This window comes from Dunckerocampus dactyliophorus, chromosome 4 (assembly GCF_027744805.1).
Source record: "Dunckerocampus dactyliophorus isolate RoL2022-P2 chromosome 4, RoL_Ddac_1.1, whole genome shotgun sequence".
NCBI lineage: Eukaryota > Metazoa > Chordata > Actinopteri > Syngnathiformes > Syngnathidae > Dunckerocampus > Dunckerocampus dactyliophorus.
The window spans coordinates 14,411,291-14,438,764 of NC_072822.1; the positions used below are offsets into that span (position 1 = coordinate 14,411,291).

General features: G+C 41.6%; 1 protein-coding gene across 1 annotated transcript in view; it reads right to left on the minus strand.

Moving 5' to 3' along the window:
• The window catches only part of LOC129180156 (versican core protein-like), a 38,232-nt gene that overhangs the window by 4,644 nt on the left and 6,114 nt on the right, over window positions 1-27,474 (minus strand). The window contains exons 6-10 of the mRNA XM_054774314.1: window positions 24,703-24,996; window positions 21,114-22,259; window positions 946-16,065; window positions 743-856; window positions 538-651 (exon numbers count right to left, since the gene is read on the minus strand). Coding sequence (XP_054630289.1) covers window positions 538-651; window positions 743-856; window positions 946-16,065; window positions 21,114-22,259; window positions 24,703-24,996 — 16,788 coding nt within the window. The remainder of the gene's footprint in view (window positions 1-537; window positions 652-742; window positions 857-945; window positions 16,066-21,113; window positions 22,260-24,702; window positions 24,997-27,474) is intronic.

The following is a 27,474-nucleotide window of genomic DNA, read 5'->3' on the forward strand; positions in this document are numbered from 1 at the left end:
CATTACAGATACTGTATATCTAATACAGTACATTGTTCCAAAAGTACAGTATTGTTGATTGGAATACTCTATAGTATGATAAAGTTACCAAGAAAGAATAGATTGTGTTTAGAGAAAATTGCATGCTAAGATCACATATATTAACAATATAAAAAATGAAAAAAAAAACCCAATGAAAATGGTTAATATTTTTCATTCATATCTGTAATGCAACGTCTTACAGTCTTTTGCCTCTTCCCTGTATACTTTCCATTCTAGAAGATACCCTTTATACAAATAAAAAATACACTTAACTTGAGTGTTTGGAACAGAAAATATATACAAAACAGATACTAAAATGTTACTGAGGTGAGGCGATACTGTATGTGTTTATGACTCATCTAATGACCGTGGGACTTCTATCTTGAGTGTGGATATTCTTTATAACACATTATCAAATAATAGCCATCCATTAATGTTCAATAAAATGTGTATTCAGTCACACCATACAAAAACAATTTCTTCTTGGTAGGGAGAGATTTTGGAGATAAGACTTACCCTCCTCACAAAACAGTCCAGAGTAGCTTGGTAAACAAACGCATGTGAAGCAAGCCACTCCATCAATGCATGTTCCCCCATTGCGGCAAGGGCTGGACTGGCATTCATCAATATCTATTAAAAAGAGTTATTTTCAAGCCCTTTAAAAGTAGATTTTTACAAAGAAAAGCATTTTTGGAGAACTTTTTCCAAGACAATTTCCTACCCGTATCGCAATGATCACCGCTGTAACCAGGTGCACAGCTACATGCAGGAATGCTGCCACTCATGTAGCAGGATCCTCCATTCTGACACATGTTTTCAGTACAAGAGTTAATTCCTGTACACAAAGGAAAAACAAAAAAAATGAGTTGAAAAATAAACCAACATGTGACTGTATTGGCTTTAACACTATTTAGCATGACAAACCTGGAATTTCAACAGCCACTCCCAAAATGGTGTGGCCCTGATCAAGATCCGTATCAGGAGGCAAAGTTGTGTCCTCCCCTTTGATTGGTGATTCTCCTCTGCTAAGAGATGACTGTGTAGTTATGTCACTGTCTAGTTTGTCATCATTACCAGAGAATGATGGCTGAGTTGGTGTCACTGAAGAAACTGACAATATGTTCTGGCTTTGATGTTCAACTGGTGTCACTGTGAATTCTTTATGGTCTTGGGGGGGTATTGAAGGTCTTTCTGTTGCTTCTGGAACTTCCTCTTCTACAGAAGTGCGGTGAACTTCAGCAGACTCCACCTTTGAAGATGTGGTAGTAGCATCTACCTTGAAGACCGTCTGGATTTCATCAGATTTTGGCTTTGTTGTGGTCATTACATTTCTGGACAGACTCTCTGTGCTGGTTGTACCAATGCGTTCGTCCAGGCTGCTGACTGAGTCAAAAGGCTTAGCAGCTTGACTAGTAGTATGCACTGTTACTTCGGTCGTTGTTGTCCTGTCATTGTCGTGTGGAATGCTCTCCACTATGTTGGGATTTGTTACATCATAATCTGGGGTCTCCTCACCGATACCTTCATAAATGTTGTCAGCTGGAGACTGTGTTATCATTTCTGGTTCAGTCTTTTCACCACTTGAAACTTGTTCATCGGTAGGTTCAATTGTAGCTTGTTCTACAGAGGCAGATCCAGGATCAACAGCTGAAATAGAAGCAGCAAGGATGGTCGTTGATTCGCTGAACTGACTTGTAAACACAAAACTGGTTGGTGATACATCCACAGAGGAGATATCTGTGTGAGGGCGATGGGTCAGTGAAACCTCTGAACGTGCTTGCTCTAATGATTCCTGGGGGGGTGTTGTGTTTTGTTGCGGAGAAAATGTTGTGACAAATTGTACTGAAATACTTTCCTGTGATGGCACTGATCCGGGAAGGGCATCGTCATCTGAAATATGTTCTTCAGGCATTCTTGTGGTCACGGCTTTATGGTCTGTAGATGTTTCTCCAGAACTTGTCAAACCAGTGGGGTCCTGTGTGCTTGTTAAGTCAATGTATTGTGTCTCCTCACTGTCAACATCTGTCAATCCAGCGTCAATAGAAGTTGGTGTCTTGGGTAACTCAACAGTACTCGTCACATCCGGGGACTGTGTCGAATATGTATATATATATGTATATATGGGTGTCTCAGTAGATTCAGCAAAGACGATTTCATCTGAGATATGTTCTACAGGCGCTGTTGTTTCTACTGTTTTAGGGTCTGTAGAAGTTTCTCCAGACACTGTCAGACCAGTAGGGTCCTGTGTGCTTGTTATGTCCATGTATTGTGTCTCCTCACTATCAGCATCTCTCGATCCTGATTCAATAAAACTTTGCGCCTCAACAGTGCTTGTCACATCACGGGATTGTGTTGAAAATGTCTTTGTCATGGGTGTCTCAGTTGACAGTTGGTCAGACGTGTCTTCATATGATGACTGTGTCTGAGTTGATGTGCCGAATGACGTAGTTGGACTCGCTAAGTCTGCATCCAAGACGCTTGTTATTGTGACCCCTGAACCATCTTCTTCCGTTGATGTGAAAAGACTTATCTCTGCTGATGCAGACATCTCTCCACTTTCTGAAGAGCTTGAACTTTCATCAAATGTATCTGGCTCACCAGTTTGATCCACAGTCTTCCCAGAGCCAAACTGTTCAGTAACATTTAAAATGGAAGCCACGTTTGGAGTCGCAGTACTTGGCAGTGATGATAATGCTGGTGAGTGAGTAATATCAAGTTGTGCTGAGAATGATTCAGTTGTTTCCTGGAGGCTTTGTTTGCTTGGACTTTCAGGAGATGATTTCAATGGCACATTCATAGATGAATCAGTCTCAGCAGTTTCTTCTTCTGATTTTGCAGTCTGAACAGTTTCTGGAGCCGTTGTTATAGATTCAACCTCAGGAGGGATCGATGCTTCGATGTCCTCCATTTCATGTGAATGAGGTGAGGTAATTGCAGCATCAGTAATTGAAGGTCCATAACTTGATTCTTCAGCTTTTCTATCTTCTAATCCTTCTAATGCCTGTGTAGGCACACCACTAGGTTCATAATACTGACTTGACCCCTCAACGGGCAACATTGGGCTTGTTGTGGCTACAACACTAGTTTCAGCAACATTGGGATGATGAGTGAATGTAATCTCAGACCTGGCCGGGTGGAAGGAAATCTCGGACAGGGTAGTATTCAGTAATGGGACAAAAGTGGTAACAAATTGGATAAATGGGTCAGGGTTTGATGTGCTTTCTACAGAAGGTCCTGTTGATGTAGAAAACGAGTCATCTGTAAATGAGGAAGTGACATAGTCTACTGTGCTGTCATTCTGTGATGGGAACAACGCTCTTCCATCAGAGGAAGGCAAAACTGTTTTTGACAACGTTACCTCCTCCAACTTTGTTGTTTCATCATTATGCGTGCTGGACCGAGTATATTCTGTACTTGCTACAGTAGTTTCACTCTCAAATGTCACTTTGGTCAATGAAGCTGTTGTTTTATCTGCGTTCTCATCAGCAAAACCCTTCACATCTAAAGGATATAAAAATGTTGTGGAGAGACTCTGGTAAGTGCTATAAGGAGCAGTCGCTGTTTGTGTAGGAGGCTCTGAAACATAGGTGTGGTCATGTGATTGTGTTTCAGTAATATCAGCCAAGGAAGTGACAGATGGCTTCTCAGTGCTGTAGAGACTTGAAGCTGCATTTACTATTTCCAACTCCCCACTCCCAATCTCAGGTGAAGAATCTGCATATGATATTGTTTGAGGCTTCACAGTTGAAACAGTCAGCCTTTCCTTAACTGAGATGTCAGTAACATCTTGTACAGCAGTGGCTGTACCTGTACTATCGAGAGATGATGAAGGACTTTGTAGACTTTCATCTGTGGCTGTTTCATCAATAGCTTCAGGGTTATTTGTGCTCAACATTGAAGAAGCTGGTGATGTTGCCTGGGTCCATCCAGAGGATGTTGATGCTGTTGCTGCTATGGTTTCAGTGCTAATTAGGTCTTCCACTGCAGAACCTTCATCTGATTCATAGCCACTTGATGACTCTTCATGAGATGCTTGACTGGTTGGTTTGACTGAAGCAGGCTCAGTAGACACTGATGTGTGTAGTACAACAGTGACTGGGTGTCCAGAGACTTGTGACGATGCACTCACATCGGAACTTGTGGTTGCAATGGCCGTGGGAAAGTATTTTTTTTTGTCATCATCATCCACTTGCTTGGAATCTGGGTGTGGTGTTGTGTTGTTATATGATACTTCATTGCTTGATTTTATTGAGACAGTCATAGCTGGGCTGGTTTGAGATAATGATGTTTCAGTGTGTTTGGTGGCTGTTACTGTAATATCGGATGTGGATGGGGAATATTCAGAGGTGGTCGAGGCGTGTAAAGTTACAGGTGTAGGATTGACAAAGTTGATGGCATCAGTTCCTGATCCCTCTGGTTCTTCTGTCACCTGCAATTGTTGTGTCATTTCAATTGCTGTGACACCAGCGGCATCCTCTGTCTGAATAGTTGGGTTAAATGGCGAAGAGGCGACAATGGAAATGTTATCTGCATCAATAATGATATCAGTGTTGGTGATGAGCTCTGGAGATGGACTTCCTTCTTGTGTACCCTGTGTAACTGAAGCAAAGAGTTGGTGTTCATCTTTTGCATCTTCGGTAAAGATAATTGGTTTGCTGGTTGATGATTTAGACACATGGAGGACCATGGTAGGTGTTTGTTCTTTTAGGTCAGTCTTGGCATGGCTGCTGGGAGTAACGATAACAACCTGTTGGTCTGTAATGCTGTGATATACAATTGAAGGAATTGGGGTTGGCACAGTTGTGAATTCATCGTGTTCACTGCTAGGGATGATTGTGGTTAGGCCTCTTGCACTGTCAACATCAATGGAATAGGGGAGGGGAGTTGTTAAGACTGATTGTGTTGCACCCTCAGCTACAGTTATTACATCAGAACCAGTGCTAAAAATGGGAGAATGTGTCATCTCAGGGGTGCTGGAAGTTAATCGCATCTCTCGTGAGGAAATCTTCTCATCTGTGGTTGAAGTGGCCGAAAAAACTGTTTTGATTTCACCCGTTGCCTCTCCAAATGTCATGGTCATCACAAACGGATTGGCAGTGAAATTCTCTGTGGTTTGGCCATCAGAACTCTCCTTTTCTACCAATGTGAAATCTAACGATGATTCATCAATTTTGGATGTAACAACTGATTGGGTAGAAGACACCACATTTGCCGTTGGCTTCACTGTGCTATAGAGAGAAGACCCTGCAGTCACAGCTGTTGCTGTTAATGGGGTCTCTGTGATGTGAACAGAAGGTACTGTAACTGTTGTTTCATTTTCAGTAGATGTAATTTCATGGGATGCTGTCTTTGAGGACATGGTAGTCCAAACATCTGTGCGCACATTTTGGGAATGTTCACCTGAGCCATCCTCTTCTTTATACTCTGATCTTGTTTGCGTCTCAGGTGAAAACGCTGTTGCGCTCACAGTGTTGTACAAAGAAGAAGCTGCATTGCTTGCAGGTTCAGTGTCAGTATACTCACTTGAACTGCGCTCAGTAACAGCACTGGGTGAAAGAGTGATTTGAACTGTGGATGCTACAGTCGTGTCAAGCACTGAGGATGTTGCTATTGGCAGAGATGTTGACATGCTAAAAGGGTCAGTACCAGAACTCTCTTCTTCCATTGTGGAATCATCAGTGAAGACACCACTTCCTTGCTCAGTAAAGTAAATCTCATCACTTGTACTTGGAGATTTAGTTGATGACACAAATTCCTTGGTGGGCTGTTTGCTAGGGTGTGTTGATGAATCAGATGTACTCCTGTCAGTTTCCGTCTCATCTGTTGTATCAATGGGTATATCCCCACCTGATCCCTCTGAACTTGTCTCTAAGTCATCCTCAGGTGAAAGCCCAGACAACTCCATGTCATCATAAGTAGAGGTTTCTTTTGTAGTTAACACAGTGAAGCTGGGGGTTACCATGAGATGAGTTCCTTCAAATATATGGGGATCACCTGAACTTTCTTCTTCAACCTGTGCGTATGTGATTGATGGTCTGAAGGTGGGTCTTGACAAGGTCGTTTGCTCTACAGATAATTCTTCCATTGGTTTTTCTTGGGGGATTTCAATTGTGACGGCAGATATGGCATCTTCTGAGCTTCCAGCACTCTGGCTCTCAGATATCTGACTTTGTTCTGTTGCAGAAGATAAGGGGGATGTGTTTTTACTTTCAAATGAGGGCATTGATGTTGGTTTCTCAGTACTGAACAGAGAAGACACTAAGGTCACTTGAGGTTTTACAACGGTATTTGTTTGGGCTTCAGATGATGGTGGCTTATTTGTTGTAAATATTACATATTCTGTAAGAACTTGGCTTGCTGTCTTTTCAGTATGAACCTCAGCGGAAGAAACTGTTGATTTGGGTTCCCCTGTGCTGAACATGGTTGTAACTGGAGCACTAGGTAAATGACCTGAACCTTCTTCATTTGTGAATAGTGAGTCTAGGACGGAAGCTGTGCTGGTAGGGTCAACAGTTGTTCTTGTGGGAGGCACGGATTCAAGTGAATTAATGTCAGTGTTGATGCTGTGTTTTGAAAGGGCTGGGAACTTGGTGCTGGCAAAAGTAAAGTGTGTCGCTCCAGAGCCCTCTTCGACATTGGTAACATCTGTGTTGGAATCTGTTGTACTGGTAAGTAAAATGATCGTCACTGCATCTTCCATCGTGCTGTATACAGATGTCGTTGCAATGTTAGCGGCAGGGTGAAATGGAGGTTCTTCAGTGAATGCAGTGGAGAGGGACATAGATAATGTTTCAGGAGTTACTATGGGTTTTTCTGTTTTACCTGTAGCAGGTACAGTTGAGTTCTCAGTGCTATCCTGGGAAGACTCTGTAGTAACCAGAAGTTCTGAGCTGTCACTTGCACTTGTTGCATGGAATGCCGTTGATAGTGCTGGTTTTGCTGTACTAAACATTGAAGAGATGGTTGTAGATTTTTGCCCCGTGACTTTGGTCAAATCTGGGTTTTCATCAATACGCTCTGTGTCATCAATTATTTGAATGGAAGGCTTAAGGGACATTGGAGATTTAGTGGCTGTTTCCTGTGAGGTTCCAATCACAATAGCAGAGTGGCTGCTGTGTTCCATTATGCTGTCTGTAGTTGGCAAAAAAGGCAAGCCAGATGATTCCTCTGTTAAAATTTCAGTTGTCTGCCCATTTGAGCTGTTGTGTTCTGTCAGAATAACTGCAGAAGTTGCATCAAATTCATTTATGATTGGAATAACTGAAGGTTTTTCAGTGCTCTGTAGTTTTTGAGCTTGTGTGACTGTTGACTGTGGAAGTGTTACAGCAGTGGTTCCTGGCAATGCAGACAGGCTGGATAGATAAGACCTATGAGTTGCTTCAGTAGAGCCTTCCACATAACCAGACGTGTGCATCCTTGGCTTTGGTGTTTGTTTCTCAGGGCTGAGTGAAGCAGCAGGGCTTATTATAATAACATTATCCTCGATGGAAACATCTGAGATTATCTTTTCATCTGTTGTTGATCCAAATGCAGCTATTGTTTTTTCTGTATGACTTGTTTTAACAGTTTCTTGTGTTTCAGTTGACATTGATGTTATTTTTTCTGTGCTGTGTGACGTAGACACTACAGTAACAGCAACATAGTCATTTGATCCTGTTGTTACTGGCGTAGGTGTGCTGGGCATGAATGAGACAGTGGTTGTTTCACTTGATCGGAGTTTAGAATAGTCCAAAGTGTGGTCACCAGAGCTGTCAATATCTTGAATGATTTCAGATTTAATGGTTGTTCCACTGTGAGAAGGAATGGATTCCACAATGTGGGTCTGGCTACTAATGTCACTCTCAATGTCTGGAAGAGTGAATGACAAAACAGGCGTTATAAGTAAAGATTCTGTAGTAGAACTTTTTACAATAGAAATGGGAGTGGCAGGTGGTTCATTTGAGTATGAAGACATCATGGGTTTGGTTGCTTGGTCATTTTCTACTCCTTCAGCTGTCTCTGTGATGGAGACCAAAGATGTTGATGGGGAAGATGTTTGTGCAAAAGGATCTGGGGTTTCATCACCTGACCCTTCATGATCACCTGAGGTTGGGAAAAGCCTTGTCCCACTTGTGTACAATAGTCCATCTATCTGTGCTGAAGTCACAGACTTTGGTATTTCAGGAGAGAATGAATAAGGTTTATCAGTAATGTGGATGGATGACACACGTGTTGATGTTTTGGAAACGGCGCTTGTTTGATCATCATGTGATGTTGTCACTGCTGGTGTCTCAGTACTGAACATTGATGAAACAGTGGTGATTGTTGACTTTTTCAAGAATTCCTCTGTACTGTCTCCAGAACTCTCAGTGTCTGGAGTAGTGAAGTACGGCACCATTCCAGTTTTAATAGTTGATCCACTGTGGGACTCAACCATTATGGTGTCACTACTGTTTTCATCAATGCCCTCATAGACTGAAAGAGTAGGTGAAACTGTAGTTGGTTTCTTTGTACTATATAAAGATGATGCAGAAGTAACAGATGTCTTTGAAAAGTCACTAGTTCCACCACCATATCCTGCTGTCACTGCTGGTGTACTAAACTTTGAAGAAACAGTAGGTTTGACGATATTTGGCTCCGCAGTAAACTCATCACTAATATCTCCTGAAGTCTGTGTGTCTGTTGTAGTGATAGGAGTGACTGATGAAAACTTTGTTTGAAGGCTTTCTGTTGTTTGATGTGACATTGCATCTGGGGAGTCAGTGCTGTACAAGGATGAGCCTTTGGGGACATTTTTTTTTTCCTCAAGTGGTCGTTCTGTTGGCTTTTCTGTGCTAAACAATGAGGATGCAGTAGGATATGCAGACAGTGTTATTTCTTCACCCGAGTTCTCTTCTTCCATTTCTGGGAATGTTTGAATTGTCTCCTGTGGTGATGATGGTGCTGCTGTCACTTCCGGGATGTCAGTGATAAAGATTGAAGAGGAAGTTGTGGTCGAAATGGGTGACTCTCCAGTAAGACCAAAGAGTGCTCCAGAACCTTCATTCGTCCTGACTAATAATGATTCTGTGTCTGGTATCATACTTGATCCAGTGAAAGATAAAATTGACTCTGTGCTAACCTGAATTACCGGTATAGTAGAAAATACAGCAGGTTCTTTTGTTAATGCCTCAGTACTTTCGAGAGATGAAACTTCAGCAGCTGAAGTTTTTGAGAATGTGCTTGTTTCATCTTTATATGATGCTGTCATTTCTGGTGTCTTTGTATGAAACATTGAAGAAACAGTAGTTGTTGGCTCTCCACTGAAGCCAGTACTGTCTCCAGAACCATCTGTGTCTGTGCTACTGGAAACTGATAACATTCCAGGTTGGATGGTTGAGAAATTGATGGAAGGAACAGACTCAACCATCATAGTCTCACTGCTCAGAATTCCATCATCTATGTCTGAAACAGCGGAGTATATAATAGATGAATCAGTTGGGAACATTGTAGTGCTCATTGGGACAGAGGCCACAGAAACTGAATGTTCTTCTGTAACTGATGCCTTTTTTGTTTCATTGCTTGTTGTTTCATGTGGCATTGAGTCAGTGTTGTATAGGGAATAACCTGAGGCAACAGTGTCCTTTTCATCAAATGGCAGTTCTGTTTTTTTCTCTGTGCTAAACAAGGAGGAAGCTGCTGGAGATGCAGTGACTTTGCTCTGCATATTTGTGAGTTGTTCACCTGTGGTCTTTGCAACTGAACCGGTTCCTGGTGTGACTGACCAGTCACTCGTTTGCTTAGAAGGTATTTCCTTATATGTTGTCACTGCTGGGATGTCAGTTATATACAATGAAGAGGAAGCAGTGGCTAAAATGAACGACTCTCCAGTGAGATCAACTGTGTCTCCAGAACTTTCTGTAAAAGTGGCACTGGCAAATGATTCTTTTTCAGGTGTTATACTTGATCCAATGAAAGATGGAATGGACTCAGTGCTCACATTATTAATCTCAGTTGTTGTGACAGTTGATGATGCATTAGGAAGTCCTGATGTTTGCGCCTCAGTGAAGGAGGGAGTAGCAGTAATGACAGAAGATGTCTGAATGAACGTGTCTGGGGTTCGATCACCTGAACCATCTTGATCTGCTGGGGTCTGAATAGAGGTTGCCCCTGTTGTCAACATCACTTTCCCAGCCTTATCTGTACTTAATGATGTTTGAATTTCAGAAGACACTGAACTTTCCATGGTACTATACAGGGCAGTAGCAGTAGCTGATGGTTTTGAAATAGCAATTGTTACATCTTTATGTGATGTAGTCACAGGTGAAATCTCTGCACTAAACATGGAAGAGACAGCAGTTGTTCTGATGTTTGACTCTGTAATAAAATCGTCAATGATGCCTCCAGAACTTTCTGTCTCTGTGGTTGTAAAGAATGTTGCCGTCCCAGGTATCAAGGTTGCTCTATGATAAGAAGGAACTGACTCTACCATCATATTTTCACTGCCTGTGATACCATCATCAATGTCTGAATTAGTAAATGGCAATGCAGAAGAAACATTTGGAGATATAAATATTGAGTGTTGAGAAACTGCAGGATCTGCAGTAACAGATGGGAATTTTGTTTCAAGGCTTTCTGTGGTCTTTTTCAACAATGTTTCTGGTGACTCAGTTCTATATAATAAAGATGAACCTGTGGTCTTGTTTTCCTCAAGAGGCAGTTGTGTTGTTGGTTGTATCTTCTTGTTGTAGGTATCTGTTCCTATGTGCATTGTGGAGGAAGCTGCTTGAGATGCAGTGACGTTTCTGGGCATCTCAGTCATTGGATTAACAGTGATGTCTCCTGAACCTTCAGAGAAAGTGGTACTAACAAATGACAGTGATTCTGTTTCAGGTGAGATACTTGATCCAGTGAGGGATGGAATTAACTCAGTGTTCCCAAGTTTAGTCTCTGGAGAAGTCGATAATCTTACACGAGATTCTGCTGTCGGTGCTCCAATGATGTACAGAGTAGATGTAACACTGGGAGATGACTGAGTTAATTTGTCTTGGGTCTGTTCACTTGAACCACCTTCATCTACAGAAATCAGAAGTGAGGTTTCCTCAGTCTTAGCTGGAATTAAAGATGCTTGCATTTCAGAAGACACTTGAGTTGATTCAGTACTGTAGAGGGATGACAAAGTAGTAACAGGTGTCTTTAAAAGGTTTCTTGTTACATCATCACGGGATGCTGTCAGTGCTGGAGTCTTTGTACTAAATAATGAAGAAACAGAAGGAGTTAGGATTTTTGACTCTTCACGAAATTCACCATTGCCATCTCCAGAACTTTCTATATCTGCGGTAGTAAAAAATGATGGTACTCCAGTCTTCATAGTTGGTTCCCTGGAGGAAGACGGGAACTCAGCCATCATACCACTGGTTATAATTTCATCCTCAATATCTGAAATAGTAGATGATACCATAGAAGAAGCAGTTGGAAATGTTGATATTGGAGTTGTCACATCAGAGCTCATGGAAACTGAAGGTTCTTGTGTAACTGATGGTATTTTGTTTTCTGTTGTTTCATGCAACATTTCTTTTGGGGAGTCAGTGTTGTAAAAGGATGAATCTGTGGCCAAAGTCTCTTTATCCTCAAGGGGCAGTTCTGTTGTTTTTACTGTTCTTAACATTGAGGAAGCTGTAGGAGTCATTTGCTCTCCTGAGCGGTCTTCCTCTGTGTCTGGGAAAGCTGAACTATTTCCAGGTGTTACTAATGACACGTCAGTCTGACTTGTGTGTGCAGGGGTCTGTGTTGGCATTTCATGTGACGTTGTCATTGTTGGGGTATCAGTGCTAAACACTGAAGAAAAAGTTGTTGCTGAAATGAATGACTCTCCAGTGAGCTCATCTCCAGAACCTTCGGTGAAAGTAGTGCTGACTGATAATGATTCTGTTGCAGGTGTCGTGCTTGAGCCAATGCCAGATGCAGATGATTCATTTGGAAATTCTGCTGTTGGTGCTTCAGTGCTGTAGAGAGTAGATATAGTGATCACAGAAGATATGTCTGGAGTTTGATGACCAGAACCAGCTTGACTTTTTGAGATGTTAGTAAAAGTCATGTTATCAGTCTTGACTGCCATTTGCATTTCAGCAGACATTGGTGTTGATTGTTTAGTACTGTCCAGGGATGACGTAGCAGTAACTGTCATTTCTGGTGTTTTACTTGTTCCATCTTTATGTGAACCTGTCACTGCTGGTGTCTCTGTACTAAACACTGAAGAAACAGTAGGCCTTGTGATTTTTGACTCTTCAGTAAACTCATCAGTTATGTCTCCAGAACTATCTGTTTCTATTGTGGTGAAAAATGATGCAATTTCAGGTTGGATGGCTGGTCCACTGACTGAGGGAACAGATTCAACCATCATAATTTCACTGACCATACCTTCATTCACAATATCTGCAACTGTAGAGGATACAATAGAAGAAACACTTGGAGATAATTCTATTGTGCTTGTCACATCATAGACCAGCAGCTCTGTTGGTTTCTCTGTACTAAAAAATGAGGAACCCTCTGAGGATGGAGGGACTTTTGTGGGCATCTCAGTCATTTGTTCACCTGTGGTCTCTGTAGCCGATCTTGTCTCTGGTGGTGCTGATGAGTCGTCAGAAGGTGTTTTATGAGATGCCGTTATTGCTGCGGCGTCAGTGAGTGGTAGTACTGAGGTGGTGGTAATTGTAGAAATTAATGACTCTCCAATAATATCAGCAGTGTCTCCAGAACCTTCTGTGACATTTCTACTAATTGAAAATGATTTGGTTTCAGGTGTCATACTTGACACAGTGACAAATCCAATGGATTCCGTACTCGCATCTTCAACCTTAATGTCTGACACAGTAGATGGTACAGTCTCTGCTGTTAGTGCCTCAGTGGTGTAGAGTGTCGAAGCAGCAGTGACAGAAGACATCTGAAGAAACATTTCCTGGTTTTTGTCTCCTGAACCATCTTGATCAGTTGGGTTCAGAATATGGTTCTTGGTTGTTAATACTCCTTCATCCGTCTTACCTGTACTGAATCTTTGCATTTCTGGAGATATTGGATTTGTTTTCTCAGTGCTGTAAAGGGAGGATGCAGCAGTAACTGTTGTTTTTGGAATGAGATTTGTGCTGTCTTCGTGGGATGTTGTTAGTGATGGTGTTTCTGTACTAAAGATCGAAGAAACAGTTGTTTTGCGTTTTGGCTCTTTGGTAAACTCATTTGTTCTGCCTCCGGAACTCTCTGTGAATGTGGTAGTGAAGAATGATACCAGATGTGGTTGGCTCGTCGAGCCACTTAATGAAGGAACAGACTTAACCATCGTACTCACACTTCTCACTCCATCTTCAATGTATGAAACAGTTGGCTCTGTGGCAGAAATTTCTGTTTTTTCACCATCCAGCACTGTAGATGTTTTGATGCTAAACAACAAAGAGGATGTAGAAGAAGCTGTCTGCGTTTGACCACCTGAACTGTTTTCATCTGGTGTTGGCAAAGTAGAGCTTGCCTCTGTGAACATGGATACTTCACCGGTCTCTTGTATTTCCAAAGATCCCAAAGTTGTTTTTTCAGTATTTAGGGGTGATGTAGAAGAGGCAGATGTTCTTGGAATGTTATTTGTTCCATCTTGATGTGTTGCTGTTACTGCTGATGTCTCTGTACTAAATACTGGTATGATGTTTGACTCTTCGGTAGACACATCAATGTTATCTCCAGAGGTTTCTGTGTTTGTGGTAGTGACCAATGATCCTGTACCAGGTTTGATGGTTGATCCACTAAGGAAAGGAACTGATTCAACCATCGTCGTCTCATTGCTTATATCGTCACCATAATCAGAAACAGGAGTCAGTACTGATGGTTCTTCTGTCTGATTCGTTATCCTCTTCATGAGTTCCTGTTCAAGTATGGATGGAGTAACTGTATCCCCTGTTTCTGAAACAGTCGAGAAATTGCTCCTGACCATACTTGGAGGTGTTACTGTGCTTATCACGTTTTTTTTAGGAGTTACTGAAAATTCCCGTGTGGCCGTTTTAGTCGCATAGATTTCAACTCTTTCTGTGGCTGCTGTTGAGGCCTCTGTGCTATAAGTAGAAACTGTACTTGGGATAATTTGTGTGGACATTTGTAGAAGGTCCTCTCCAGACCCATCTACATCAGATGATGTGAAAAGATCATTTGTATCCATTGTCTGAACAGTGGAAGCATGATGTTCTAAGGAAGGTTCTTCTGTTTGAAACATGTCTGCGGTTGTAACTGTCTCCGATGGCTTCTCTGAGCCTTTGTACAATGTTGTATGTTCCTCTGTGTTAGACACTGGAGATGTGACTATGAAACGTCCAGAGCTTGTGTCTGCTTTTTCAGTGATAGAGATTGTTTCTTGATGTGCTGTCATTGTTACTACATTCCCCATATTAGGGGTCACTGCATTTTCTATTGATGTCATAGCAAATGTTTGATTGTCTGGGTTTTGCCCAAACGGATGGAATGGTTTTGTGTCTGGGATTGCTGTCGAAGGTTGAATATGATCTTTAGCATCACTGGTGGTTCGTACAGCTGCGTTTGGAATATTTTCATCATGCTTCGAGTTGCTAGAGAGTGGAGAAGTTGATGTCACAGCAGTTGCCTTCCTTGTGTCCAGTTTTTGGCTCTGCAGTGTAATTGTTTGGGAAGCACTTTGTGGGGAGGACTCATTGGCAAATTCAGTGAGAGATGCTATTGTTGTTTTGTTAAATTCAGTGGTACTGTATAAGGGTAAAGTGGTGATTGTAATCGATTCATGAGATGGAGGAGTTGCAATCGCATCTTCATGACTCCCAGTGTGCACACTTGTGACTGTATCTACTTTACTCTCGTGAGTAGACTGTTCAGACTGTGTAGAGTGCAAACCTGAGGAAGAAGTCACAACTCCTGGGAAGGTATGTGAGGGTAGTCTGATTGTCAATCCATCTAATGTTTGATCCCCTGAGCCTTCTTCAATCAATAGCCCATCAGTCAGATTACCTGTTTTACCTACTTGACTTGTCTCTGTACCCGCTGAAGGCTCAGATATGGTAGAGGTTGATATCAATGATTCAACATCACCATCAGGTGTTAACTCAGCCTTGGTAGTTCCTTCAGGGAACTCTGAAGTCCTTAATGATGTGGGAACTGTTGTGCTGGAGGCATATTCCTCAGCGGTATGGGCTTCCTTTTTTTTCTCTCTATCTTGAGTGGAGCTTATTGTTGCGGTTTTCCCATCAGCATCATTAGTCGAGGATGGGTACAGAGACTGTGGAGTACCTTGAGAGGAGTCTTCAGCAGCTCGAGGGGCGTATGTGCTTTTTATTTCCTCCACTGTGGTCTCAGCAAAGTATCTGTCTGTGTGATGTTCAGCTGCAGAGGGAGATGGGGCTCGATCCTCCGCCTTTTCTGTCTGAGTCACTTGTGAGTCACTCTCCATAGTTGTGGGCGTGCCCTCTGACTTGCCAACCTCCGTTTTTTCAGTGGCGGTGATGACAGAAGAGGTTTCTTTGTCTGTTATTATTGTTTGGGTGCGCTCTGCTCTTTTGGTCATGTGTGCCTCAGCTGTTGATACAGTCGGAAGCATTTGAGCAGAAGTAGTTGTCACATCCCACATCCCCTCTGTGGTTGTCATTCTAGATTCATGTTCAGGGAAAATTTGAGGAGGTTTTGTTTCAACTATTGGAATAATATCATAGTCAGGGTCATCCGGGTTCAGTGTTTCTGTGCTTGAGAGGATCCCATTTGTTGATTCAGTTACGCCATTGAAAGTTAGGTCGGGCCATCCATAATCAAACACTGTAGTTATTTCTTCACTTCCTTCGAAAGTTGTCACATTTGTCACAATATGGGTACCTTTGGCTTCTCTGTCCTCGGGACCCAGCGGATTGAGCGTGATCTCATGTTTGCCATTAATAAAACTAACAACTGGAGCGACAGTTACAGTGGCAGGTGATAAGTCTGGATCTCCACTCTGCAGGGTGGGCTCACCATCTACCACGGATGGAGTGGGAAGATCAGGCATCACCGGTAGGACAGGAGAGTGAAGGTCTTGTGACTGAAGGACCTGGTCAACTGCAAATAGAATAAAGGAAAGCTGTGGTAAACGCATTTTAAATTGACATGCATGAAACAGAGGTAGCGAATCAAATAAAAACAAATAGAACAATGCAATATTAATTATTAGATTACATTTCTAATCTTGGGAAAGGTATACAGTAATCCCTCGTTTATCGTAATAATAATGCAGATGTGCTTTTCAAGGTACCCAAAGCATTTCACACACCTGTGGTGGTAATCTACATCTGTACCCAAAGCTGCCCTGGGGTAGACTGACGGAAATGTGGAAGCCAATTCATGCCGGCGTCCTGTCCGACCACCACCAAACATTCATTTACATTCATACACCAGTTTGGGCAGCACTGGAGGCAAGGTGGGTGAAGTGTCTTGCCCAGGGACACAATCTCGGAACTGGGTGGTGGGAGTAAGGATCGGACCTCCAACCTTACGGTTTCTTCTCTACCTGCTGAATGAACCACCGCCGCCACATTGCGGTTTAACAGGGTTAATTGGTTCCAGACCCGACCGTGATAAGTGAATTTCTGCAAAGTAGGATTCCTTATAGCATAGAAAACCTGTTCATGACCATCTAAATACGTTTTTTAACGCTATTAGAGCCCACTAGACAGGAAATATAGTAACCCTCACACTGGTATTAGCCAATATAGTAGACATAATCAGAGAAAATAAGCCATTTAAGACATAAATAAGATTTCTGCTAGTGCGTGCTGCAATAAGTGTGTTCTGGACATGTGGACAGGAAGTAACGTCAGGCGTTCTGAGTTTTAGCATTGAGTCAAACAGTATCCAGTGTTATTGTTATTATTATTGTGCCTGTTGTGAGATCATTCAAACCTGCAATAAATGGTTGTTGTTCTGGCGATCTGGTGCATGTGTGCCTCACTGAACATTACACTAATGTTACTAGTGACACCTAGTAGAATGCTACATTTCATCATGGTCTTTATATGACTTTTGAATGCCTTATATTAGCATATTAGGTCATTTAGCCATTTGTACGATTGAAGATGCTTAATTTAGCAAATTTAGCAAACAATGAGCAAATAAATGTATATTTTGCTAAACTGAGTCTAATTGATACATGTACTGTCGGTCAAAAGTTCTCATTTAATGTGACTTATGCTGATTGTGGTGTAAAATATTATTGCTTCATGTTTGTTGAAATTAATTATTGTATGTAGGGTTCTTTATGATTGGTGTATGTATAGTCTTGTCAATGTTATGACAATAAATGAATAGACCGCAGATGAACTAAATTTGGTTTTGTAAACCCACATTAAATGTGAAAAAAAAAACCCTACCATGATATGTGCGGCTATCCGACAGTAAGGCTAGATCATAGCCAAGAGAAGGAAAATGTTATTGGTATACAACAATGTGAATACAAACGCAATAGCTTCACCCGCTCTCTTTCTCTTGCTGTTTCCCACAAATGATTGGAAATGGTGATTGAAAAAAATTATTGGTTGCACCCAAGAACACCTGTAGCAGCTGTTTAAAGCTCAGACCAGGCCTGGGAACACATGCAGTGGACCCACATGACTGAGCCACACACGTTCAGCTTATTCACAAATGACCTCTTTCTTTCTTTATTGGGCCCAGAGCCAAAGTTTCAACAGAAATTAGCCACCACAACCACTAACGGTTGCAGTATTTTATTTTCTAGACTATCAGTGTCTGTGTCTAAACATTTGCATTTGGCTGTTTGGGGTCCTAAAACAAGTTTAGGACATAGAGCTATTTTCTCAAATACATTAATGGAAGGTGTCCAAGTACTATATATTGATATTGAGTACACATATTTTGAGTAATTTCTGAATTGATGGAAAAAGGTTTAGTCTCTCCAGGTTTGTGACTGTAAGTACAATGAGTCAACAGTGCTGGATGCTTGAGTTGTTGTAAAGAATCTAATAAATCATAATCTGAAAACTCTTAAACAAGACACTTTACTTTTCCAACTTTACACTTATGAAACCAAGAAGTATTTAATTCATCATAAAGAATGAAGCACATATCAGTGGCATATTTTGCACTGTTACCATGCAACCAGACAAGACACACCTCCTGTCATGACATTTTTCCAAAAACGTTTCCCACAAATCCTAGGAGAGCAAAAAGTGTGTGTCATCTGAGCCACATGACATGATGTAGCAGTAAAAGTGTCTGTAATCGCCCACTTTTGGTCACGCGTCTTCAGGCTATCCTGGCAGCGAGCGGAGAGTTTGTGTTAGCAATGACATCACCACATGAGCTCAGGTCCAATGTAAGCTGAAGACAGGCTTTCTTGTGGCCAGTAGACTGTGTGGATTTGATTGAGTTTGCCCTCCAGGAAGTTTGTACTTGTTCACAAGGGCAACACACAACTGGATTTTTAGCAGAGACCTATATCCATAAATATATCCAGGCAGACTCTATAGTATCTCTATGCTGGCACTGACACGCATATAAGCCGAGCAATGAGTACTGCTGGAAACTGACTACAAGTGTTCCATTAGACATACCAACAATTTCAGTGAGAATAATCTGGAATACAGTTTCCAACGCTGCCAAATAAGACAAATGGCTTTTCTAACTCCCTTGTGTCATTGCTGAAGTCATAGTAGCTGTGATGGATCCCAATCATAATATCGAGAAGGGATGCACCTGCTGTTCTCGAATGAGCTCATGTGCTGCTGATCTGCAAGCAGCTCACAGTTTAGCAAAAGAGGTACATAAATCCAGTTGTTGACCACATTTCTGTTTTTTTTTTCTGTCTACATTGTCATAAGACCTAGATACATGAAAATCACTATACAGTTGAACTCCATCTTATTGAACATCTTTGTAAATTATGTTTATTTGACAAATGTACAACATTTAAATAGGTGGCCAATTTCAATAGGCAGTAGTGGTAATGGTCTGAGCTCTCCTCAAACCATTGCCTTATTTTGAGGAGTTCGACAAAGTTTTGGGCCAAAGATACCAGCGTGCCAGCTTGCTGGTGGGTTAAATACCACAATGCTGTTCTTCTCCGAACTCCACCGAAACCCTGGAGGCTATCACAAAAAATGACTCAGGCACAAGTCAGACCTGCCTGGACTCCCGTAAGTTGTATTTGATTGATTTAATGTTCACAACGCAGTTTTGGGTGTAAATACTAGCCTGCTTTTAACGTTAGCATGATAGCTTACTATTGTCGAATGAATGAAAGCGTTGCCACCCGCTCCTTCCCATTTGTGCATACGGCAGCAAATTAGTGTCATTGTAAACCAATAGCCATGTAAGAGGTAACGTTTATTGTGCAAATGTGTTCTGCTTTAATATGTTTTTATCTTTCTGTCAGAAAACAATGGTGATGAGATGGATCATCCTCCCCTCGCTGCGAGCTCCCCACAAACCCAAAGCCAACAACGTGCAATCTTTATGTTAAAATGTTTTGCATTTTGCACCTTAATTTTTTACATATTTGCACCTTTATATTTATATTTTTACCTGTAAATAATGTTTAGTGTCAAAGACTGTAGTGAGTTGTGTGTTTTGATTTAAAAAATGCTCAACACTTGAAATTTCCTGTTATTTCCTGATCGGAGGCGTAACCACTGTGACAGGACAATGGAAAATGAAACTGCTGTCAAGTCAGTTCGCAGGCAACAATGTTCCACCCCGCCCTCAAACTTAATCCAGCACCAACACCAAAGTTTGCTACAGTGAAGAAGGGGTGAGAGAGTAACTTGCATGATTTGTCTTGATTTTGATGCCCTTTCTGATGTGAACCTCCCATTTATCCTGGCTTGGGACCTGCGCTCAAAAGCGCCAGTGGCTGGGTATCGGGCCAGGAATCGAACTCGTGCCGATGGACGAAGGGTGGCCGCATGTAATATAGTGTTCCCTCGCTGCACTGCGGATTGCGGTTCACCGTTTGCGCACTCGCTGTTTCGTGGAATTTTGTTTAGTCCTTTTTTTTTTTTTTACAGCGTATGAACATGCATTGTGTTCTGCTTCCTGATTGGCTAAGCGGCTGTAGGCCATTGTCAATCAATCTCCTCCGTGCCTTCCTGTGCAATACAAAATCTGTTCGACTTGCCAAATTTACATAAATGTTCGATCGCTAGCAATGACGTGCTGTATGTTTGCAAGTTTTATCCCCGACAACACCCACAATGTCGACAAAACCTTCTGCACCCAAAAGGCAGAGTAAGCCAGCGACGCACAAAAAGTTGAACTTCTGGACATGCTGAAGGAAGGTAGAAGTTACGGCTGTAGGGCGCCATTACAGAATAAATTAATCTTTGGTTTGAGAAGAAGGTCAAGTAGGAGGATACAAAAACGCTACAATACAGCGGAACGGCGCCAGGACGAAGAGGCACAGTCAGAGGAGTGAAATATGCCTGAGTCACTTAATCATTTCTTGTGTCCAACCTCATAAGTTGATCATTAAAATTCAAACAAAGGTTTGAACTTTTTGGAGAGTGTTTAAACAAGGTAGAAATGTGAGAAAATGTTAATGCATGTCTGAGAAAAGTGTACAACGTGTATGATGAAGGGTTTTACAGCCTTAAAACACATACCTGTAATTATTGTAAAAAAATAAAGTTGCCTACTTCACGGATTTCGCTTATTTTGAGAACCTATCCCTTGCGATAAACGAGGGAACGCTGGACTACACTACCAGTGCGAACTACTGCAATTTATATATTTTGCAAATTTACGATGGGGGTTGAATAACTGTAAGTGCAATTGCATATACTGTAAGATAAAATGTTGTCGTACTATAACTGATTGATTGATTGAAGTAGTCTTTCAGCACTATAAACACACACACGCCTGAGACAGAGCAAAACCAAAAGCTCAAACATGAATTGGATTTTTGCATAGCCTCCATGTCAAAGCTAGTGAGAACATACATTTGAGATCTCAATCCTACAACCCACAGCTTCACTTCATGTCCACCTTTTGAGCAGCAACAAAACCTAGTCATATAAGACCGAGAGGTGACCAAGGATGATAACATAGATTCAGTGTTGTTTCTAGATTGTACATTGCAATTCTGAGGCGAGTCTTACCTGGTGTGTTCTGGTTCTGCATCACCGTGGTGTCCTTAATGGACTCTGTGACCATTTTTTCCAGGGTGATGGTGCTGTTGGTACTGCCTGAAGCTGAAATCATTGGAGCGGATGTGAAGAACTCTGCATCAATGTCTGTTGTAGTGAGAGCATCACTGTTTTGTTCCAACACCTGAGCGGTGGACTGATCAAAGACACTTGGCAACACATCCTCTGGTGATGTCACACTGACGTCGATGAGAATTGGAGCACCCGTCCCGGATGCAGATAGGGTTTCCTCCGGTGTCATGACGTCCTTTGTGTGCTGTGTGGTTGTTTCCAGTGGCTTGTGGGTTGTCGTGGCGATGTCCACTTCGCTGCCAGGCTGAGTGTTACACATGAAAGTGGTGGTGCTGGTGGGAATGGCGGTGGTGGCAGGGATGTCTGTTTCATCTGTGCTGAGTATGGGGTCGTGTGATGTTGGCTGTGTGGGTGACAGTGCTTCTACTAGAACATCTGTCTCCATCTCATCAGTGTCACCATCATAGAACGGAAAGGTGATTGAATCAATTGATGTCGTCACATCAGTTGATTCTTTTGCTTCAGAATCCACAATAGTTTCTTCAGTTTCCCCCTCAGCAAACATGGGCTCTGTGCTGACGGATGCATCTGGTAGGATTATGTCAGGTTTAATGGTGCTGATCTCAATCACAGAGTGATCGTTCGGCTCTTCAATTGCTTCTGTTGTGTCAGTGCTTCCAGTTGTGATGTGGAGTTCAGGTAATGAGTCGCCCCTTTGGGGAACAGATTCAACATAGGTTACATTTTCATGTATAAAGTCTTCAACATCAAAGTCTGGATCCACTGGTGCCAGGTCATCGATGTCTTCATGTTCTTCCATGATGGTTGGTGCCACGGTGGTGAATAACTCCTCCTCTATGCCTGCCGGAGTGGGTCGAGGTGGAACCATACTGGTAGAAAACATAGATGGAGGATTCGTAGCAACTGCAGGTTCTGCTTGAGCATCTGATCCAGTTTCTAACGGTTGGGTTTCAGTAAGCACACTACTCTCTAGTAAAGGAGTGGTGGAGGAGGTGATGTTTTCACTGGTGGCAGTGGCCACTGACAAATCCACAAAAGAAGTTTGGTTGATCATCAGTTTCTTTCCTGTAAAACACACAGATATACAGTAGGTATTAAACGACATCGTCTATAGCGATATTTGTACATACTGTATGTAACACAGAAACAATGTTTGGGACAGGGGAAACATCGATGACTAAATGTTTCAGAGAGAATCAGAGTGAAGGACAATCACTCATAATAAAAGTGCATCTAATGTTGTAAAATAAAGTCATGGCATTAGTGTTAATCAATAAGTAATTTACTGTATATCACTATCATTGGGTAAAATTGATTAGCGTTGTTGCATTGATAGCGATAGTGACCCAGTTTAGACAAAAACTCTGTTTGTCTAAACATTTCCTTGAGTCTCTAAAACAACCAAAGTGATTATTTGAAGAACAGAACATAAACATTTAGTTCCAGCACTTTACTACATAAACAATCTTCCTTGAACCTTTTCAGCTTTCTGTCACAGGATGTCAAATACAAACAATGCAAAAACTGATTATTGAAAAGTAAATTTTAGAAAACAAAAGAAAAAAATATCTATTTTTGATTGAAAGTTTTCTTACTAGGCGCATTATTTGAAGAGAGAGACAGTTCTGACGCGCCAAATTTTAATATAATATTTCACAGTTAATTTGTTCCAGACCCAACTGTCATAAGTGAATTTTGGCGAAGTAGGATTTCTTATTATTAAAAATACCACAATCTTAAAAATTGGTGGATGACTATGAATCTACTGTATCCCCTGTTACTGCAATGTTTTTACAAATGACCGATTCCCTTAACTTGTAGTCCCAGGGTTGTTCTCAATTACTTGCACACAAAAAGTAGTGTAACACCTTTAGAGAGCTTTTCCTCAATGGCATGGAGAATGTGTAAACTCCGTCTGTGACATACACATCCAGGTTCTCCTTCCCCATAAAACTATCTCTGATGTAAGATGCAAGACACGATTTTTCCAAAGAGGAAAACACAGGCTGCTTTTAAAGGGAGTGCATTATCTCATTGAAGCCGTTGCTATTACGGAGGTTTTTGTTTTGTCCAAGCCAATCCAGGAACCAATCAGACACCAATTACACCCCTTTCCCCTTCCATGCAGCCTAATTTCATCCTATCTTTCTGTGTAGTCCAACTGATGCTGCTATACATAGTTTACATAATAATTCCTTTCTACATATGGCACAGAGCGGAAGGGCAGGAAATGATGTAGTGGGTCCCACCATACAAGGGTACTTGAAAAGCACTTAGATGGGGGCGTAAATACAACATGGCTGAGAGAACCGACAGGGAATACACAGAGCGGAGAGGAGAGGGTGGGCTGTTTGTGTGCCCTCTGAACTCCATAGGGACTTATCACCGCGAGAGTTGGGCTTGCTCAGGAGCGCTAAATGGCCAGGCAGGGGACGGCTTATCTGCCCAAGCTCCCATTTGTAAAGATGGAAAGGCCAGGTCAAGGGTCGCCGAGGATGACTGAATTTAGAAGTCCAGCAGTAGCTTTGTCTATTATCCGTATGTCTGCTCTGATAAGTACAAGTGAGAATGATGGAGCGCAAAAGTCTGACAGCGGAAATTAGGGGAGAATGGCAAAAAAGGGAGTAAGATAGTGAGACTAAAAGGACTAAAAGGTGAGGGATTCTGCTGCTTCTCCTAATGGAAACTATCATCAGTTGTTTGCTTTGCCCTGTGGGTGCTGATGAGTTAAGAATCGTCACAGTCTGCTAATTTCCAGTGAACCATGACGTGTCACTTGTATTGAGATGCATTGTGGTAGTCTCCTCTCTTCCCGTGGCACATCAATGACCTTATTTGTACGCATACTTGAGTCTTTTCAATGGAGAGTCCTTAAGAACATGTAAGAAATGTCACAATTGGGATGAATTAGGTCTCTTGAACAGTGCTTGAATAGTACTTGAGTGCATAAACTGTTTTAGAACAGGTTAAAGGATAAGACGAATCAAGCAGAAGGACACATAATTTAGTCCTCCTATTAAAGTAAGGGCCGGTTTGACCATTAATTTTGAAGTAAACAGTTTGTCACATTACCCCTCCCCATTTGGTTCATTTTACAGCCATAGAAATGGACTGGGGCAAAAAATCTGAGACAGTGAGGTCAACTGGACACTTCAATATATGAGGGCAAAGTCCGGCACATCAACACTCGAGAAAAATAATTGCTCAGCCTTGTTAATTAATGTTGCTCTTATGGAAAAATGGGCAAGTACCAACAAGTGCCCAAACAGCAAAATGTTTGGTGTGGTTCACATATGGGGAATGTATAGAGATTTCAAAGAAAAAAAAGCTATAGGGTGGGGACTGTCTCGAAGATGAGATCATAGTCTGGACGCTTTTACAGAAATGTCTGTGCTTTCAAACACTGTCTTTAATGAAGCAAAATATGAACACACGTTGAATGCACCGTCACTTACAGGTAACACTGTGTTCCCTGACACTCAGTAAACATTGACGTGTATCATCTTACCTTTAAAACAGTAAGCTCCAAGCTTAGTCGTTGGTTCTGGGAATCCACTTTGATTCCTATAGCGATACATGGTCCTGACCCCCAGCAGGCCTCCACCGCACTGAATTTTGGGTACAGCAACAGGATGTCGGGCACTGCCGTCTGAAAGCCAGCCATAGTCACACCGGTCCAGGCCCCGTCGCCACGCGGCATGAAGCTGGCCGGGAGATGCCAGCTCGCTGTTCCTCTTCTCACACTCTTCTTTTGCTTCGTCAAAAGTCATTTTATGGCTTACAGGAGGGAAGAACACCTCGCCTGGAATGAACATGACAAATTAAGGAATGGGTTAACAAATATATTACATAATAACATGATAATAAATCATCAACAAATAGGGAAGCAATGCTGCTTTAGTAAAAGAACAACAGTTCTTTGAAGCTTAAATCATTATTGGGAGTTCACCATTGACAAATGAATTATGTTACCACCACGGTTGTAAGTTTTGTTTGGTTTTGTCTTGATTTGTTTTTTTTTTCTGTGTGAGCAAATTGCTTAGAGTGCGGGCAAGTGTGTGTTTTTTGTTATGCCTGTTAGGACCACGTGAGGCCACCAGCTCCCACTGATTGGCTGCATCAGGAAACCAAACCACCTTAAAAGTCAGAGAGAGAGATGCCACCGGTGAAGGGTACCTCCCATCCCGCTTTCATCCCAACTAGATGTATTTTCGTTTTGGAATAATGGACTCTTTTTGTTAACAAAACACTCTCGGCTGTATTTCTTTTGTTTTTGTTTTTTTGGAAATAAATGTATGTACAGCACAAAGAAATTGTCCCCAATGGCTGTCTTGACATCTGAGAGAATTAGGAATTCTCCCCTTTATGTTCGGCCTTGGCCTTTTCCCTTAGACAGGCTGTAATAAATCCAGATGGTGTGGATTCTGGAACATTCATCCATCCATCCATTTTCTATGCCGCTTATCCTAGTTAGGGTCGCGGGGCATTATGCTGCCAAATCACTTTGGTTTGGCAACCATCTTGTTGTGGTTTCATTATCAAAGGGTAATTTTTTAGCCTTCTATTGAATTACCAACCTTTTTGATACTGTAAGGTAGCAGTAGGATGTCATTGGGTTGGCGAGGGTCATGGTCATGTGGGACTGTACATTTTTGGGAAAGCAAAAAAAAAAAACCCATAATAACAGTTATGGCCAAAATTTTTAAAAAAATTATATTTTCCGAGTTGATTCGTAATCGCTTCAGAACCCCTTCTCCTACCTATTAAGAGTTCTGGTCCTTTTTTTCTAAATTATTAATTAAGCATGTATGCAAATGGCCAGAGTGATGTGCAATGTCACAAACAAACATCATGGGATTTGTTAAATACGTCAACTCTGGCTTTGCTAGGCTCACTGCTACATTACCAAAAACAAGCGAGAACTACAATGGCCGTAGAGTGTCAAAATACTCAATAGCAGGCTGGTAGAAATCCAGGGAGCGCGACAAATCCACAAATTAGAGTGAAATACACACTACACCATTGGTTGGACACAAATGTCTCAATTTGACTGAAGAAAAACAAATATAGTGAATTATTACTTGAGACAGGATTCCAATATGTCTGTGTTTTTTTATTTAAATTACATGATAGGTGACACTGTATTATAGTGTTATGAAGTCACTCTATTTATGTAACTATTCCCGTCTAGCCTAAACAGTTTGCAGTAGAAGCACGAGTTGGATCAGGGTTTACCCTTCCATGAACTGTACTGCAATCCCAAGCTTTAGTCTAGTTGAAGTTGGTAATGTGTGCAAGCGTGCAACATTACCAATGCTGCAGTCAGTCATCAAACTACTGTTACAGAGGGGATAACAGACTCAAAACCTGTTTTCATTTAGTCCAGGGTGTAACATTTCAACCAGTCCCAGTATAGATCCACTGATTTACAGTGGCATTGGCATCCACCCTAGGAATGTCGCCCATCCCTTTATCACTTTAAAACAAGCAAATCCAGAAGGTGATCACAATCTTTTAGAAACTCTACATGTTTTGTTTGGTTTTGTTTTTTTTGCCTTTTTTATTTTTTTTAACCCATCAACTGTTATGAAGCAGATCATCGGCCATGTTTGGTTTGCCAAATCAGATGAAGTAAAATATACAATCAGTCAACATCTTAATGCATACATTTTTTTAAAAAGTTGATTGGTGGCTTGAATAACACATAGGAAAAATGTATGTGTCTCGCTGGTGGCTGTGGGGTTGGGTTTTGTTCTCTGGCTGACACCACTGTATGCATCTGTTCACACTAATGATGCAAATGTCACCATTCAAAATGACTGCTTGTTATTCATTCAGTATTGCATTACAACTAAACCAGCCTCATATTATAGAGAACATGTGAGCTGGACAACCGTGCAAAACTACAGGTGGACCTGGGTTTGTGACATTCAGTGTTACGATGTTTCGTTGTTACAAACAAAAATTCTGTGCGCATTTACAAGGAGATCTGGGAGGAGAAGAGGAGGTTATTCTTCCAGGCTAGCCTGGCACAATATTTTAAGAAGGTGTGACAACCACACAGGGATAAAAGTAAGGAGTTTTCTTGATTACTGATTCATTAAATTATTGTATTTCATAATTTCAATAGCAGTTAATTGGTTCCAGTCCCAACCACAAAAAAATGTATTTCCACAAGACAGGATTCAATGTTAATGAATGGAATACTGTAGTAGTTAGAGAATAAAAAACCTGTTTATGACTTTCTAAATACATATAGTTACCCTTGCTTACTTCTATT